General features: G+C 33.9%; 1 protein-coding gene across 1 annotated transcript in view; it reads left to right on the top strand.

Annotated features, from left to right (window-relative positions):
• LOC127858931 (teneurin-m-like) overlaps window positions 1-17,233 on the top strand; it is a 266,676-nt gene that overhangs the window by 179,370 nt on the left and 70,073 nt on the right. The window contains exon 7 of the mRNA XM_052396275.1: window positions 1,746-2,019. Coding sequence (XP_052252235.1) covers window positions 1,794-2,019 — 226 coding nt within the window. The 5' untranslated portion in view covers window positions 1,746-1,793. The remainder of the gene's footprint in view (window positions 1-1,745; window positions 2,020-17,233) is intronic.

Raw genomic sequence — 17,233 nt, 5'->3', positions numbered from 1 at the left:
ACATACGAAACACCAAACTCGCGTTCAGCAGCACTATTATTAATTGATTGCTCTGCAAATTCTATCACGGGTATTTTAAACGTATTGTCATACGCATGGCGTTGGCGTTTTCGAGGCATTTTGACAAATCAAATGTGTTAGTCAAATTAATAAATTATTATTAAAAAGTTTGCACTAAATTGTCCACGCTAGTAATAATCCACAAACTTATAATCTGATGACACACTGTGATCACTGTAATCAAATCTTTGTACTTTTAATCTGACTATCAAAACAATTGATTAGTTCCTCGGTAAACACATTTTTATGACAATGATTGACATAACCAATAGACCGCTTACTCCACCTTTGTTCTACATAACAGTTTCAAAGGCGGAGCTATGCACGTGCTCAAACATAATTGGACGATTACCAGTGAATAACAAACTCGCGATTGGTTTAACATGTCGCTTCACATATTAAAGAAATTTTATTTTATCGGCGAGAAGGGTGATGCTTTATGGCTTCTTGACAGGAAGCGGCTTTTCTTTGATGACGTCAAACTGTCAATTCACACAGGTTGCCAATTCTCGCTCTACTTTAAAAATGACTCGATCTTTTGATTACACGTTCAGTTGTAAAAAAAACACCTGCTTACATGAAAACTTTGGATTAAATTATGAAAATAAAAACAAGGGAAATGTTGCGGCAAACTGTGGTTATATTAATTGGTAAGTATCAGTTAAAAGAGGAAATTTTGTGTGTCGTATTTCAACAAGTTTGTATACAACAACAACAACAACAACAACTTTAACCATTTCCGCGGGGATCGATCTTAGTAGAATGTCATCAGTATTTTTCATGGACAACCTCATAAGTCGAGACTGTAAATTTAATCAAATTTTTGAGGAAAAAAATCTCGACTTATGACTGCATTTTTACGGTAACCAATAGACCAGTAACTCCACCTTTGTTCTACATAACAGTTTCAAAGGCGGAGGTATGCATGTGCTCAAACATAATTGGACGATTACCAGTGAATAACAAACTCTCGATTGGTTACACATGTCGCTTCACAAATTAAAGGAATCTTATTTTATCGGCAAGAAGGGTGATGCTTTATGGCTTCTTGACAGGAAGCAGCTTTCCTTTGATGACGTCAAACTGTCAATTCACACACGTTGCCAATTATGGCTCTACTTTAAAAATAACTTGATCTTTTGTTTACGCGTTAAGTTATAAAAAAACACCTGCAACATGAAAACTTTGGATTAAATTATGAAAATAAAAACAATGGAAATGTTGCAAACTGTGGTTTTATTAATTGGTAAGTATCAGTTAAAAGACGACATTTCGTGTGTCATATTTCAACAAGTTTTCTATACAACAACAACGTTAACCATTACCACGAGGATCGATCTTGTTAGAATGTCATCATTTTTTTCATGGACGACCTCATATGTCGAGGCTGTAAATTTAATCAAATTTTTTAGGAAAAAAATCTCGACTTATGACTGGATTTTTACGGTACTGATCTGCAAAATATGCTCTGTAAATTTTGTCGGCTGCTAACACAACCAACTAAAAAAACAATCATTTAGTCGTGGTAGAAATTAATTGCAACAAAATAGTTTTCTTTTAACAGTTGATATTTTGTTCATGTCACTTAAATTATTGCAAAACATTTCTTGAAATAAAAGGGATTATTAAGGTATTTTTTTGGCCAAAATCAGTTGAATAAATTTCCTGCAATACTGTACTTTCAGAATAAATCCTGCACATTACTATGACAACATAAAGTGAAACAGAAGTTGATGAAAGTGGCCTCCCTTGTCACCATGGAGATGAACTCACTGAGCACAACATCAAACTTCAAACCACCCGGGAAACCCCAGCCATCGGCACGAAGTTTATCTGGACGCAACAAGCGAGGCAGCAAGACATACAGTTCGTCGGAGGATGACCTGCATTCAGACGAGAACCTTCGTCCCTACGAGACAGTCAAATCAGCTCATCACGATAAAAAGCTGAATGGATTAGGTAGGTTTTGTGTCTGTGGTTGACGTGTGAATTAATCTGAATGCAAACATTGACCTTACACTGACCACGGTGAATTTATAAGATTAACCCTTAACCTCTTAGATAGGTATTTTGACGTGTTTGTAGTCCCCTAGAAAGTTTAATTTAAAGGACTGTAAATGTGTAATCATTCAAGACACAGAACAGAACTGAAGAATGAAGGCATATGGCAACAAAATACAGTTATCATTACACTTCAAAATATGTGCACATATTTAAACAATAACTTGTTCAAGTGCGCCAATAATGTATGGTCATAATAAAAACTGTGGTTGGAAGTTTCAGGTTTTAGTTTGCAAGCTATACCATTTGCAAACAATCTTTATCCAAGAACAAAAATTAGCAGCTAGTTTTACACCTATTTATCATAAAAAGTAAAAGGAGGGGAGACACAAGAAGAGTATATGTGACATTATACATATTTGTAATGGCTTTTACGGAATAGGATAAAACTGGTCTTACATTTCTATGATAGCTGCTGGCATTGTTGTTAAACATCACTACAAGGTAACTGCTTGTTTTACATTGTAAAACATCATTACCAACAAGATAAACGCATCGGTCAATGGAAGGGTCCCTATCTCTGAGATATCAGCACCAGATACTGGATCCCTTAAGTGCTGGCACATTTATGGCACTGATATTTCCTCAGCAACCATTTGTCATGTTAGTGATGAGGTACATTAGATAAGGCCTGGAACACTATGGATTTTGAAGGTGCCATACCTTGCTTATAACCTGTAAATAAATCCTGCCACACTTCTTGTTTGCAAACATAATTTATAATTAGACTAGTATCATAAACTTGACGAGTTCTTCAATTTGTTGTGGCACTTAATTAGGCTTATGGTAGAACTAAAGCATATTTTTATTTATTTTCTTATATACTTCATATAAATACAATTTACTAATGGCAGTTTACGGTTATAATTTTCTGTCTGTCTGTGAGACGGATTATTCTTGTTTGCTCCAGTATTGATTTTACTCTTAGATTTTTTGTAGCACTTCAAAATTTATAGACTTCTTGTCCCATACGGAGACATATTTTTTTGCAGAATTTTATATATCTTGCAAAGTAGTGTTAAAGTCCGATACAACAATGATCTAAATTGGCACATTTGTTTTCATTTGTTGTCATAACTCAGCACGTTCGTATAAACAACGATGACACACCAACAATGTTGGTTCCTTTGTGAAGCATGATTGGACGCATACAATGTAGTCTAATTAAATCTATAGTCTCTTTGAACGCCATTTGTGTCACACCAAGTTTTGATTTACCATCTCAATATGGCCCATTAGTGTAGCATTTCAACAGTCGATGAAATGGACCTTAATATCCTTCATTGTGAAAATTATGAAATATTGCTACATTTAGCTAAATAAAACATCAGTGCATGTCCCAGTGGAACTATTGATGAAAACATGGCGACTCATTTGACATTATGTGTCTGTAAATTTAATTTTGTACCACAAAAAGAATTAAAACACACCCTTGGCAGAATGCAATTTGTAAATTGGTTGTTAAATTTTTAAAGTCTTGAATTTTTCTGTTGTTCACATTTTACTGGTTATTAACAAAAAGCAAAAACTTGACTCAAGTCTTATGAGGAATTAAAAGAATATGAGATGATTGGTATCCGTGGAAAATAATAGGAGCCATACTGCATTAAAGCAATATGACATAACATAGCTAACATGGTTGGAAAGAAACAACAATGTTTTAAAAAGTCTGGAATATAGGATAGTGTTGTTGTTGTTCAATTCTTTTTAAATTATCATAAGTATAGTTCCTGGTTATTAATTGTCTTTGAATAAGCATTTTTATCCCACTTTCACCGCGACATTGACGGTATAACACGTTGTGGAATATACTTGCTTGTATTCAACACTGTGGAATATACCTGTCGCGTGCACGGACTACTTTTTAAATGACGTCATGCGATATGCGCTAAAATTAGGTCGATATTGTTTGGTTCATTGATCGAATTTTAAGGTCACCCATGAAAAGAAAATGTGCATATTTTGCAGAAAAAAATATATATGATATATTCACCAAAAGAAATGTTGAAATAAAATATAAAATTACACGATTTTTGTTTTGTTATTTTTTTATTTATATTTACTTTACCACTGAATGATTTTTCATAAGAAACAAAGTCGACAAAACTTGAGCTTCAAAATTATACGACCTTCAACCTTTAAATCTAGTCATATGACATTATTTAGTGTAATGTGCATTGTTTATAACCAAAGCATATACTTTTGACATTTAACTTAACTATTAAGAATGTACAACAAGCCATACACATATCGCACAGTTCATGAATAATCTGCTATGTTTGCTTTCCTATTTAATTCACGTTAGGCATAGAGCTGTGTAAAGTATAAGATGGTAAAAATAGCACCACACTGGAATTGGGAACGTCCCATTTGTACACGGGTATTTTCTACTCATTCATCTGTTGTGTACTTGAATGTTTTCCATTCTTTGTGTATTTATATATTAGATTATTTTTTCGTACAATAAGGGCATTTACCATAGATAAATAAAACACTGTGCAAGTTTAAACATAATTATGTTTATATGCAGAAATCTGCAAATGCAACCGAGTTTACCAACGGCTATTATTAGATAAACTGCTCCGGTTCATTTGAACAGCAGTAATGTAGAGTACATGACGTAGCGTGTGACGAAGAAGAAAGTTTATCGCGTTCATAAACTCATTTGAATAAAGTGATAGAATGGCATAAGGGTCTTTATTTAACTATGCTAAAATAATTATTACAGACCCTAGATGCAAAATCGTCAATAATTGAGTTAAATGGATTATTAGATGGATTTTAAAGGATAATTAAAGGTAAGATACTAGTTCTTACATGTTTTGATTTTTGATTGTACTTTTGTCGTTCCCTGATATCGGGGAAATGATTTTAACATGGGCGCCATTGATGCATCGGATCACACACGGCATACCCATAACATTATATAAAAAACACGTTCTGCGCGTCCTGAAATTCGTCGTCCGAAGTCGGAAAACGTATTGCCCTGTATATTTTGTCAAATAAAGTGTCAGTCGCTGCAATTGTCTGTTTACTCGTCAAAATTGTCAAGGTCTTCGATAGCTAAAGAAACTTCAGCGTACAGTTTATTTAGTATTGACAGACCTGTACAAAGTCGCGCCAGTCAAAAATCATAAAAAGCGACATTTAAAGTAATGGTAGCCAGAACTAGGTCGTCGATGGTGTACATGTATGTTGACATCGACAGCATTTTGTTAGGAGTAATGGCCGCCATATTGGATTTTGATCATTTTCTTTCGAAAATAAAATAAATTATAGTAAAGTAAAATCTTCTTTTCGCGGTCGTAATGTGTTAAAATTCGCATACTGCGTAAAATTGAATGTAGGCATATGGTGATATTTTTACTTGTTTTACAGTTTGTGTGTGAATTTTTTAAAGACTATTTCGCGTACCAGAACAAATACATGTATATCACTACGCATGGTTACATTTGTTAGATTTTAAGCGCTTTAATGACGGAATTAAAATTATTGTTAAGGTTATTAGATCTATTTATGTTAAACGTCACGTTGAAAAAATCAAATGGGATAAATAGAATACTAGGATTAGCGTTGAATACAGAGAAGTTTATGTTGCTCGGCTCGAACACCGAAAGCGCTCGCCAAGGCTCGCGCTTCCGGCGTTCTAAGCCTCGCAACATAAACTTCTCTGTATTCAACGCTAACCTAGTATTCTCTATGTATGTGCTAAAATAAATATAAGGCAGGCTCTAAGAAAACTCGGTTTTTGCATGTGCGTATAGGATCATCACATATTTTAGCCTATGTGATCCTCACAGGCTAATCTGAGAAAACACTTTCCACCTATACTGGATTTTCATATTGAACCTTTTAACTTAAAATTTCATAAAAGAGGAAAGTGCCATTGCTGATAAGCCTATGTAAAATGCACAGGCTAATGTTGGACAATACTTTAGGCACATGCTGGGTTTTCTAAGAGTGCGGCTGATATTGAATTTATGTTTTATAAGACTTACATTCTCTAACTACATTAACCCTTTGCATGCTGGGAAATTTGTCGTCTGCTAAAATGTCGTCTGTTGAATTTCTAAAATTAGCATTTTCTTCGATTTTTTTCCAAAGAATACTATCAGAATAGCAAACAGTTTGGATCCAGATGAGACGCCACGTTCTGTGGCGTCTCATCTGGATCCAAACTGTTTGCAAAGGCCTTTAAAATTCAGCTCCAGCGCTTTAAGGGTTAATTTGATTTTATCATTTTCCCCCCAAATAAACTGGAGATGGTTATTAATGTTACTTTCAATATTTGATAGCTTTTGCTCCTGCATTTTGTTATGCAGCATCCATAACGTTTGAAGGGGTGCCTGCATGTCTATACAATCTGTGCCTTTTGAATCCTTGCTTTTTACACCAGTCTGGGCTACAAGTATGGTTCAGTTAAAGTTGAGAAAAATAAAATCGTTACTGCAGCGGAGTAAAGGAGTAAAGTCAAAATGACATGTTACGGAAATCAATTGTTGCTGCTTCCTGCTACTAAAAGCAATCCGACACTTCGTACAAAATTTCAGCCCATTAGTAACCAGTCCAAAGTTAGATTTCTAGGTGTGCCGCAGAAATTACACGAGAACTTAAAATTGGCATTTTATCTAAAATGCATGTATTTGCATTTTATTTAAAATTCATGTCCAGCCTCAAGTCAACAGTTGAATTTTATCTTAAAGTTTAATTAAAAGTGTATAACAATGTATTGCACAGAGAATGCAAATCAATTGTGTGGTCTTTAATTAAATTTTAATTTTGAATACATTGTTGGAATACTGTTACTGAATCATTGCTGGGCCAATCCTCAAGCCTTTAAAAGCTTTCATTTAGTTTAATAGAGCATTCATTTTTTGCCTGTTGGACATTCAAAATTATTATATTCATTACCCAAAACGACTGAACATAATTATATAGCTTAATTACTAAGCTGAATTAGTTTTGTTGTTGCATAGCAACCGTTTATTTAACACAACAAATGCTTTTTTGAATATAACAAATGTACACTTAGCTATATTTTATATTTTATCATGACATAATATATTTGGACTTTTTAAAATTAATAACTATAACCAAAAACAATCCCTACTCCACCCATTCTGATCAACATAAGGAGGTCAATTTTGTGTGGATGAAATTACTCACGTTTGGTAGCTTATTTTTTATCAGAAAAATTCACCTTAATTCTAAAATTATAATAATGTAAAAAATATCATCACTTAGTTTAAATAAGGTGATATGGGTTTTGAAGTTTTTTTTATCATCATAAAAAAAATGGTTCGTCAAACATTGGTAAAATCATTACTTCTATTACCATAAAAACAAGCAAATTCATTTAATTGATATCCCCCCGCCATTATACTTCTGGACACAAAAGTATTTTGGACGGATGGACAAGGCCAATGTGCATCATCCTCTTATCCATATGTATACTCATACCAAGTTTCAATGAAATCCGTCAAAGCACTTCCAATATATGGCTTCGGACACATAAAAAAAGCATTTTTTCAAGATACAAAGGGCCATAACTCTGTTATTATCCGATGGTGTACAATGCCATTTGGCGTGCATCATCCTTTTATCCATATATATACTCATACCAAGTTTCAATGAAATCCGCCAAAGCACTTCCAAGATATGGCTCCGGACACAAAAGTACCGGACGGACGGACGGAAAGACGGACGGAAGGACGGACAACGCCAAAACAATATCCCTCCGCCTATGGCGGGGGATAATAAGGTCCATTCAATTGCGTGTTTTTGAAATTACTCACTTCGGTATCTGATTCTCCCTTAAATGTTCAACTCATAATTGGTCTATAAAAATGCTATACTGTTTTGTTCTTGCCAATTACAAAATACTTAAAATGTTAATAAAAACTGTTAATAACTATATCCTCTTGGGTCATAAAGATGCTTTGATTCTTTGAGTTTATTGTGGTAATTAAATTAATTGATTTTTGGAACATAAGAAAAAACATTATTCAACACAGCAACAATAAGGGATTTGTTTGAAGTACTTCCTTATAGAAAGCAATCAAAGTTTTCTCGATAATAGATAAATGGTTCTTAATTCATTGATATAAACCAAACCAATTTAAATAGAGCAATTATATTTGAATTTGATTTTAAAATGCCTGGGAGGTGTTGCATGGGGATCATAAACTTGTGGCTTTCGACACTGACCACTAGTTTGAATGAGTGACAGATGAAGTGTGTCACCGTGATTTATGGGGGCCTTCAGCAGTTAATAATATCATTCTATGCGCACTGTCTTGATTTAATTATCCATTTAGCATCATAATTATTTGATGTGATTTTTAATGCACTGACCACTGCGCTGACCAGCAGTCTGAGAGAATATGGAGACTTGTGCACCATAAAGCTTCACATTGAATACAATTAGAAGTTATTTAACCCATTTATGCCTAGTGGACTCTCCCATCCTTTTAAAATTGGATCAATTTATTTCCAAAATAAGGGATGTCTTATAGTTTACTTATTTCTATATTTGGAATATTTCTTACAGAAATTCCTTTAAGCAAACAGCGCAGACCCTGATGAGATGCTGCATCATGCGGCGTCTCATCTGGGTCTACGCTGTTTGCCAAGGCCTTTTTTCTAGACGCTAGGCATAAATGGGTTAAAAATGTAGAAGTTTTAATATAAATTTATAAAATCCTTTATTTTGGCTTGATAATTTTGAAAGTTAACAGCTTTTTTTCCTTAGTCTATATTCTTAATTGAACCGCAACTCTATAAGTTTTTTTGACAAAGGTCAGTGCTTCAACGTGTGATCTCCTGATCTAAATCACTGAACAGAAACCATATCAAATTCCTCCACTTCAACTTTTGAAAGAACTTCAATCTTCATGACAGCTGGCTGGTGCTTCTGTTTTACCTAATATTGAGTTAAAATTGCAGAGGTAGAAATTATTATGGTGAAGTTCTTGTACAACGGAGAGTGGCAACACCTGCTGTTATTTTCTTAGTCCAGGTTATTATTTCCTATCAAGTTCATTGTAAACTACATGATTATGTACCCAACACATTAAGGGTCCAATTGATACAAGAAACTGTGACAGTTTTATTTTTCATTTTAATTTACAGCACAAATACTAGGACAATAGTAAAATAACTTCATGAAATATTTATCACCATCTATTTGCCAAAAACTCTTAACAAATCTGGTCATTTAGAAAAACTGAACAACTGTTGAACATACGCAAATATTTACTTAATAATGATCACTATAGACTTTAGAAGGTTGTTAATCAGTCACATGTTGAAAGCCTGTCAGAAGTTTCCCTCCTCATTTCTATCCTAGAGGGATATAATGAATGACCGGTCAGTGAATATATATGAAACAACAGCGGTGTCAAAATAGCCCCTTGGCTATCCCTTTGCTTTACCAGGAAATTAATGTATGTTTAGACTGCCTGAAGAACTTTACACAATAAGGGGCTGATTGCTATCACTTAATGTGATCCCTCATTACATGCTGTTACTTTAGTTTAGTTGCTTATCTTTGTGGTCCATTTGGATTTTGACTTTATCAGCAAGGACCGAGTGATATGACCACTTTGTTTGTAACATTTGTTTACTTTATTTATGGTGTTATTGATTTCTATAGTGAGAACTAAGGAAATTGATAGGTTAAATATTGAAACAAGTGTTGAAACAGTCTGATGTGTTCATCCAGTTTGAAGATAACTGCAGACAATGGTTAACCCTTCATAGACTTTCTGAAAGATTTTGAACACATTTTGATAAGAAGTATTTAGGACAATGAGGATTACAAACTTGTGTAATAGGTGTTAGTGGTGTATTATGATTAAGAAATATTGTTGTGTCTGAGGATTAATGGAGGATTTTGCAAACCATGTACATGATTTTTATGGATAGCAGTATGTATTGTTTATTTTATCTCTTGATTGATTTCATTCACAGGATGCTAACAGTGGCAGGAATGAAGTACACATCACTGTCTTTGAAATCATTTGATGCATTACTAATGTGAACCAATTGTGTAATAATGAAACATAAAAAAGGATTAATTTTAGTTGTCAAAATATCACCCATTTAGGACAAGTGCTCATTGCTAATTCTCTTATGTTTGACAGTTAACTTGTCTGAAAAAAAAAGATACAATGATACTCAAACAAGCTGCGGAGGTAACTTGTTGGGTCATTTTTATTCTACACAACCTCTGGCTGTCCGTATTATTTCTTGTTCACATACATGTATGTACACCTCCAACCATGTGGTTGTAGACTCCGAGACTGGTGACAGTTGTGCAGGGCAGTGTAAGCGTCTGTCCTGGTTCCTTCACAGCGACCAGGACCAGGTCTATGGGGTCCCCAAACAGCTCTTTGTCATCCCCTACAACAGCGGAGGTTTGAGCCGTGTTGTCTCTTTACTTGTGTTGTGATGCTTTTATTGGTGTGTGACCGTCAGTTTCTTGTTGTGCAGTACTGGCTATATTTCTTGTGCACAGTTAGATTCATTATCTGAGGATCAAAAGTTAATTCACTGTGTATTAATTACTCTGTCTTCAGACTTTCAAACCTGTTGTCATTTTCTCTTGTTTCTTTTTTGTAACAGGTTTGGTGGTTATAAACATATCAGGTGTGTTGGCCTTTAATGGCTGTTTACATCAAACTTTGCTTTACTGGGCCTTATGTGTTATTGTTTCTTCTTAACTTTGTTACCAATTTATTAATAAAAAAACAAATATCTACAAAATATTGGTCACAAACATATCTACATCCACCCTATGTAAGTGTTTTCAAAGGTCCATGACAATGTCACAGAGTATGATAGGCTTGTTCTGTCAGTATTTTCATTCCATCAACAAAGTCTTTGCTATGGACCCTTGGTGGACCTATTTCCATGTGAATACCTCCCCATGTCTGTCTTGTTGTATGCTGTAACTCAATAGCCTGTGTTGAAAGGTTGACTAGCATCAACACTATTAGTTGCTGATAATGTAAATAAATATGCTATTAACATCAGTCATAACTCTCCCAGGTGTTCATCCCCATTGTTCACAGCTTGGAGATGCTATCTCTGAAGAATAACATAAAGGCATGGCTTGCTGCTAGAGACCAGGCTTTCAGGGTGTTAATTTTCATTGGGTTTTTCAAAACTGTATGTGGTACAAATAACTGTAGGATAATTTCCTTTGAATCAATGAACATACCTTCCTGGACTTGGGGTTAATATTTTCCTTTGAATGAATGAACATACCTTCTTGGATTTGGGGTTAATGTCAACTGTGTTTTGATCCATGCTCTCTTTTGTTAGATACCATCACACAAAACAGTGGGAGAAATCGAATGCTTATTTGTAAACATAAGTTAAGTCTATTGTTTTAACCATCTTTTCCGAGCCCATTCATGATCTCTACCTATATTCGATTCTCTTATTCTTTGGAACGCAGGCGAAAGCTACAGACACAGACATTTCACAAGGTACATTTCACATGCTACATTTCTGATGTTGCCATCAACAATCATCGCTTTGCCTTCCCTATTGACAGGATATGTTTTCTGAACATTTACCAAGTGTTGCTGATACATATGGCAAATGGTTAAGTCATTTAGTGGATGATTGATGAATGTTTTTAGGCATCAGCAAGATGATTATTCTTCCAACATCCCATAGTATACTTCTCCAATCTTGCAAATGTGAATTGTTTGCTTTTGTTTAGGAGAAAAGATTATATAAAGTAACTTCTTATGTTTGTTTGATAGATAGGGAAGGCTAATAAAAACACAAAATATAGATTATTTATGTATTATCTATAAATTATCTACACACTTGTGCTCAAACTTAAGTCTGACATTTAACACTGGCAGGAAAATGTTCCTCCACATTTTAAGTGGGATAATATTGGAGTGCATAACAATTGGGGGGAAGGGGTTCAATAAGGATGTTAGGATGGTAATTTGAAAGATTAAATGACTGTAATAAACTTTGATCTGTGCAAAGACATGGTGATGAGGAATGTTTTTGTAGGATTTGTGTTTCAGAGGGTACTTATGACATAATTGGTTACAGAAGTATAAACTAATAATCACCACTGTGTTATTGTGTATTAGTGACTTGATATTGCCTGCCTAAATGATGGGAATGCTCTTTGTTGGGGCAACAGACTTGTCACTGGATTGATGTGAATGGCAAATCATCCACAGCACCACAGACTTGTGTAATGTACAGAATACCAATGCCTTCATTTTTCCTGACAATTTGAATTCCTGAAAATCTATGATGTTCTTTCCTTTGAGAAAATATTCTTCTAATTGGTGTCATAAAAAGAAAGCTCGACCATAAAATGCACCATTATTTCTGGAAAGTAATGCCAACAAATTCAGATAGGATTCTGTTTATAATATTCTGGGTGGGCAAAATGAATATACATTTGTAGTTGCAATCAAGAGGTCACACATTTTTTTGACAGTTCGTTTCATTACTTCTGCTGGCCATTTTGATTAAATATATAATTAAATTAAATCGCTGCTGTAAAATGTATGACTTTGAACAGGTGTGAAAAGCCTTAAATATTTATTTGCCTTGGAACATTGTGACCCTTTATTGGTCATTATAATTTGCATACTAATATTGGCAAATTTACACAACAATTCAGCATTACCTATATTAAAAAGAGCCTCATACATTTGGTATTTTCTTCTTAACCCTTTACCACTTAGATACGTATTTTGACATAAATGACACATTTGTACACATTTGTAATCCCATATATTTGAATTTAGTTAAAGACCTTCCTTACTAGATTCAAGTTTTAAAGGCTTCATTTTCAACCCTTAGTTACTGCTGAGCAGCAAACAGCATAAAACCTGAAAAGACTGCTCAGTCTGCTGGTCGCAAAAGCCAAAATTTCACTTTGTTTCTTATGAGGGAAAGGGGTAATTACACAAATAAACATTCACATTTCACAAGAATTTGTCTATGCTCATTTAATTTCTATACAATTGTTATTGTGTGCAATTTCCCTCAACATTGCATCCATATGATTATCTAGAAGATATTTGTATCCAATGGCAACTGATTGAGCAGCATTTTTGTTAAAATTAACATCAAAACATCTCTGTAGCTCTCTTAGAAGTACATTGAGCCCTTCCAAAGTAACCATTTAAAGACGTATCTTTATTAAAGCTTAAGGATGGTAGCAGAACATCAAGACGTTTTTGTGATGTTTTCAATGTGATAGCTATGCCACGGGAAGACGATGAAGTTTGTTGGCCAAGCAAATAAATTGTATCTGCAGAACCTCAATATGCCTCTTGTCGATTATCCAGACTCGCTAAATTTGATTTTACGCCTCTGTTTTATAGGTCTAGCAAGCCTTTATTAATGTTTCTTCGTTTCTTGAAGATATATTTTATTTCTTGTTTATCAAATTATCATATGTACGGTGAATGGAATAGATTTTTTGTTCAGTATTTTATTGTTGGTTATTTTGCCTGGATTCTGGAGGTTTCTTGGTCAAATCTCATGGTACCAGCTATTCTTATTTGTATGCCCTGTTTTTGCACGCTTCGTTATTATGATCATTCAGATCGTAAAAACAACAACTATCAATTGGTGCTGAGTCAGAAGATTGTTATTTGTTAAAATAATTTCTGTACTATCAAAATCATTGACAAAAAATAAAACAATTGCAAACTTATGATCAAAAATGTTCAAAAGCAAACAAAATATTAATCTATGTCTAAACAATTTGCTATCCTTTACAGAATAAATTGTTGGTTCTTTTCCTAAATAATATTTCTTTTTTTTTTTTAACCAATGTCATACATATTTGAAACATAATTATTTTGTGCTTGATTATATATATTTTGTTAAGCAATGAAAAAAACTGAGTGGATGTTTAGTGCATTATGTTTTCTAGACAGACTTACCTATGAACGATTTATTATGACAAATGAGAATTTTGTCAATGCCTGGTGAAGATACCTATTTTCTCAGCATGTTTCACATAGCCTTGTCATGTACTGCCTTTCTCAGTTTGTCAGTCTATATATGAGCTGCAGCACGCTCGGGAAAGTGGACTTAATGCATGGGATTAAAGTCTTCTCACAATAGCCTGTGAAGTCTTCTCAGGCTAATATGGCATTGGATTTCAGTTAAAAAGAGACTTTAAAAAAGAAAAAAGTCCATATATACAAAAAATGTGGTCCCTGATTAGCGAGTGCGGACTTCATTAAACGGTTCATATATAGCTTTCTTTACTGAGATATACATTTTGTTTCATTAGCGTGTGAAAGTATTTAGGATTGCCAAAAAAAGGAAACGAAGAACAGTGTTGTCATAATCAAATTGATGTAATATTAAATTATCCAATTGTTAATTTATCAATAGTTGTATGCTTATTGTGGAAGAGAACAGTACTGAACACTGTATTTTGTGAATTGGGAATAAGACATAAATTTGGGAATTATTAAAATTGTGTTTTATCGTTTTATCATAAGTGCATAATATTCAGTTTTATATGTTGTATTTATCAAGTTTGACAAATTATTATTAAAACAGATACTTGCATATATAATAGCATCATTTAAATTAATTTTACTTCAAAACTGGATTTTTTATTAATTAAAAAAAAAAATCCTCATGAAATGAAACTGTGTCCATGCCGCGCATGGACACGGTTTAAAAATACACTTTAAATGATGAAAATACAATCACTGTTAATGAAAATGTCATGAAATTGCTTATTAAGCTTAAATTATAGATAATATATAACAAAAATAAATGTAGATCATGAAATGAATAGTTTTGTTTGAGAAAATCACCATTCCATTCCCAGTTTGATGTCTTATTCCCAATTCACATAATACAGTGTTAGTAGTTATAATTATGTTGCCTTAACTCTTAATAAAGTAAATTACAACTCTTGGCAAACTTTCATTTTCTAATGGCTTCATCATTTTAGTTGCATACTGTTGACATTCCGAAATAAAAGCAGCACCAAGCTATTGTAAAACTTCGCCTCTTTGATTAAATCTTTTGAATGCTTAACTAAGATTTTCCTAACCCTGGGAATTGGCCATCTGTTAAGTGATTGCTCCTGCTATTGAAGGGTTAAAGAGTATTTATAAATTGCATACAGACTTACCAGAAGTGCCTCCCTCCCTTTGATGTTGGGGAATTATGGGTAATTGTTTCAACAAGTTACTCAACCTTAGCCGTCTGTGAAGGCTTAAGATGTGGGGACTTTGGTCAGAATAAAGGCAGTTGGTATAAGCATTTTTAAGTGTTTGATTATATCCACTTGATTTTATAATTGTCTCAGGGTGTTTTTAAGTTTTATATTCCCGAGTGTAAAGTAACAAGCCATGAAAGTACAGAAATGGCTATTCATCCATTTGATAACAAGTGCACAATCTTGTTCTGGAGACAATATGAGCCAGACTCAAACTGGGATTAATGCATGTGCATTAACCCTTTGAGTGCTTGAACGGGATTTTGAAGGCCTTTGCAAACAGTTTGGATCCAGATGAGACGCCACAAAACGTGGCGTCTCATCAGGATCCAAACTGTTTGCTATTCTGATAGTATTCTTTGAAAAAAAATCGAAGAAAATGCTAATTTTAGTAATTCAGCAGATGACATTTTAGCAGACGACAAATTTCCCAGCATGCAAAGGGTTAAGTATCATCTCCAATAAGTATGTGCAGTCGGTACAGGCTTATCTCCAATTAGTATGTTCAGTCGGTACAGGCTTATCTACAATTAGTATGTGCAGTCGGTACAGGCTTATCTACAATAACACTTTCCACCTAGACAGGATGTTTCTTTTTGGATGAGATTTTCTTTGAAAAAAAAGTTATCTAAAAGTCGAAAGCGCAAGCTCATCTGGGATAATACTTTACCCACATGAATTATGGCTATTTTTTTCCAAAACCTGATTGATTGTTTTGCAGTGTGTAAAAGAAAATGTTGATTTTGTTTCCATATTGCAACAATGCTTTTTGTGAGCAGTATTTGTCCACTCTGGCTAAATATTGTAATTTTTTGGCTCTGTATTTGTCAATACTGGAACATCAGTGTTATGTTTCTTTCATTAGCCCATCTATGCCTAGCGTCTAGTAAAAAGGCCACTGCAAACAGCGTAGACCCAGATGAGACGCCGCATATCAGGGTCTGGGCTGTTTGCTTGAAGGAATGTCTGTAAGAAATATTCTAAATATAGAAATATAGAAATAAATATACTAGACATCCCTAATTTTGGAAATAAATTCATCCAATTTAGAAGGATGGGAGAGTCCACTAGGCATAAATGGGTAAAGGTTGTTTTCGCAAGTTGTCATCCTTTTAACTTTTCACTGTGTGTTTTCATTTAAATACTGTTGTCTTCTTTTGCAATGAAATTATCATGATTGGCTGTGTAAGTTTGACCTTGTACATCATTTTCTTTCACTGAATATACATCGTGTCATCTCTTCCCTTGATGATTAACATTGTATTTATGGGATTTTAACTTTCCTGTTGTGTTATGTCTTAATTCCTTATCAAATGGAATGCATTCTGGATGTATGCTATATCAGACATGTCGGGGTTATTGTCTTTGTTAAAGACACTGGTATTCACATTTCTGAGATTTGAAGGACTAAGTTGCTGTTCTATTGATACTAGATCGCATATTTTATTCATTGAGTCATGATCCTACCTTAAAAAAAGAAATCACAATCTTGCAGTTAGATGTACAAAAATATAATTGAATGGTTAATCAGTTCTGCCGTCTCAATTCCGTGCATGTGAACGTGGATGTTCTTAAATGGTAAACTTCAAAATGACATACCATTTTGCTTGTTTAATTATGTGAGCTATTTTTTCAATGTAAACGGGTATGAATGTTGTTTAATGGAAAATAAATTGTTTTGTGTGTGTGGTGGTAATTGCATCACATTTAATGTTAAGTTGATACTGGTTATTTATTTTTATATTGATTTTCGCGTATTAATTAAACTAATTGTATAGATGCACACACATTTTTATTGTCCTTGATTTTGCACATCGAGCTTGGAACATGGAACTCTTGTATATGATATAAAGGTGATACATT

Source organism: Dreissena polymorpha, chromosome 14 (genome assembly GCF_020536995.1).
Source record: "Dreissena polymorpha isolate Duluth1 chromosome 14, UMN_Dpol_1.0, whole genome shotgun sequence".
Classification (NCBI taxonomy): Eukaryota; Metazoa; Mollusca; class Bivalvia; order Myida; family Dreissenidae; genus Dreissena; species Dreissena polymorpha.
The sequence above is the reverse complement of the archived record's forward strand: the minus strand, read 5'-3'. Positions and strand labels throughout refer to the sequence as shown.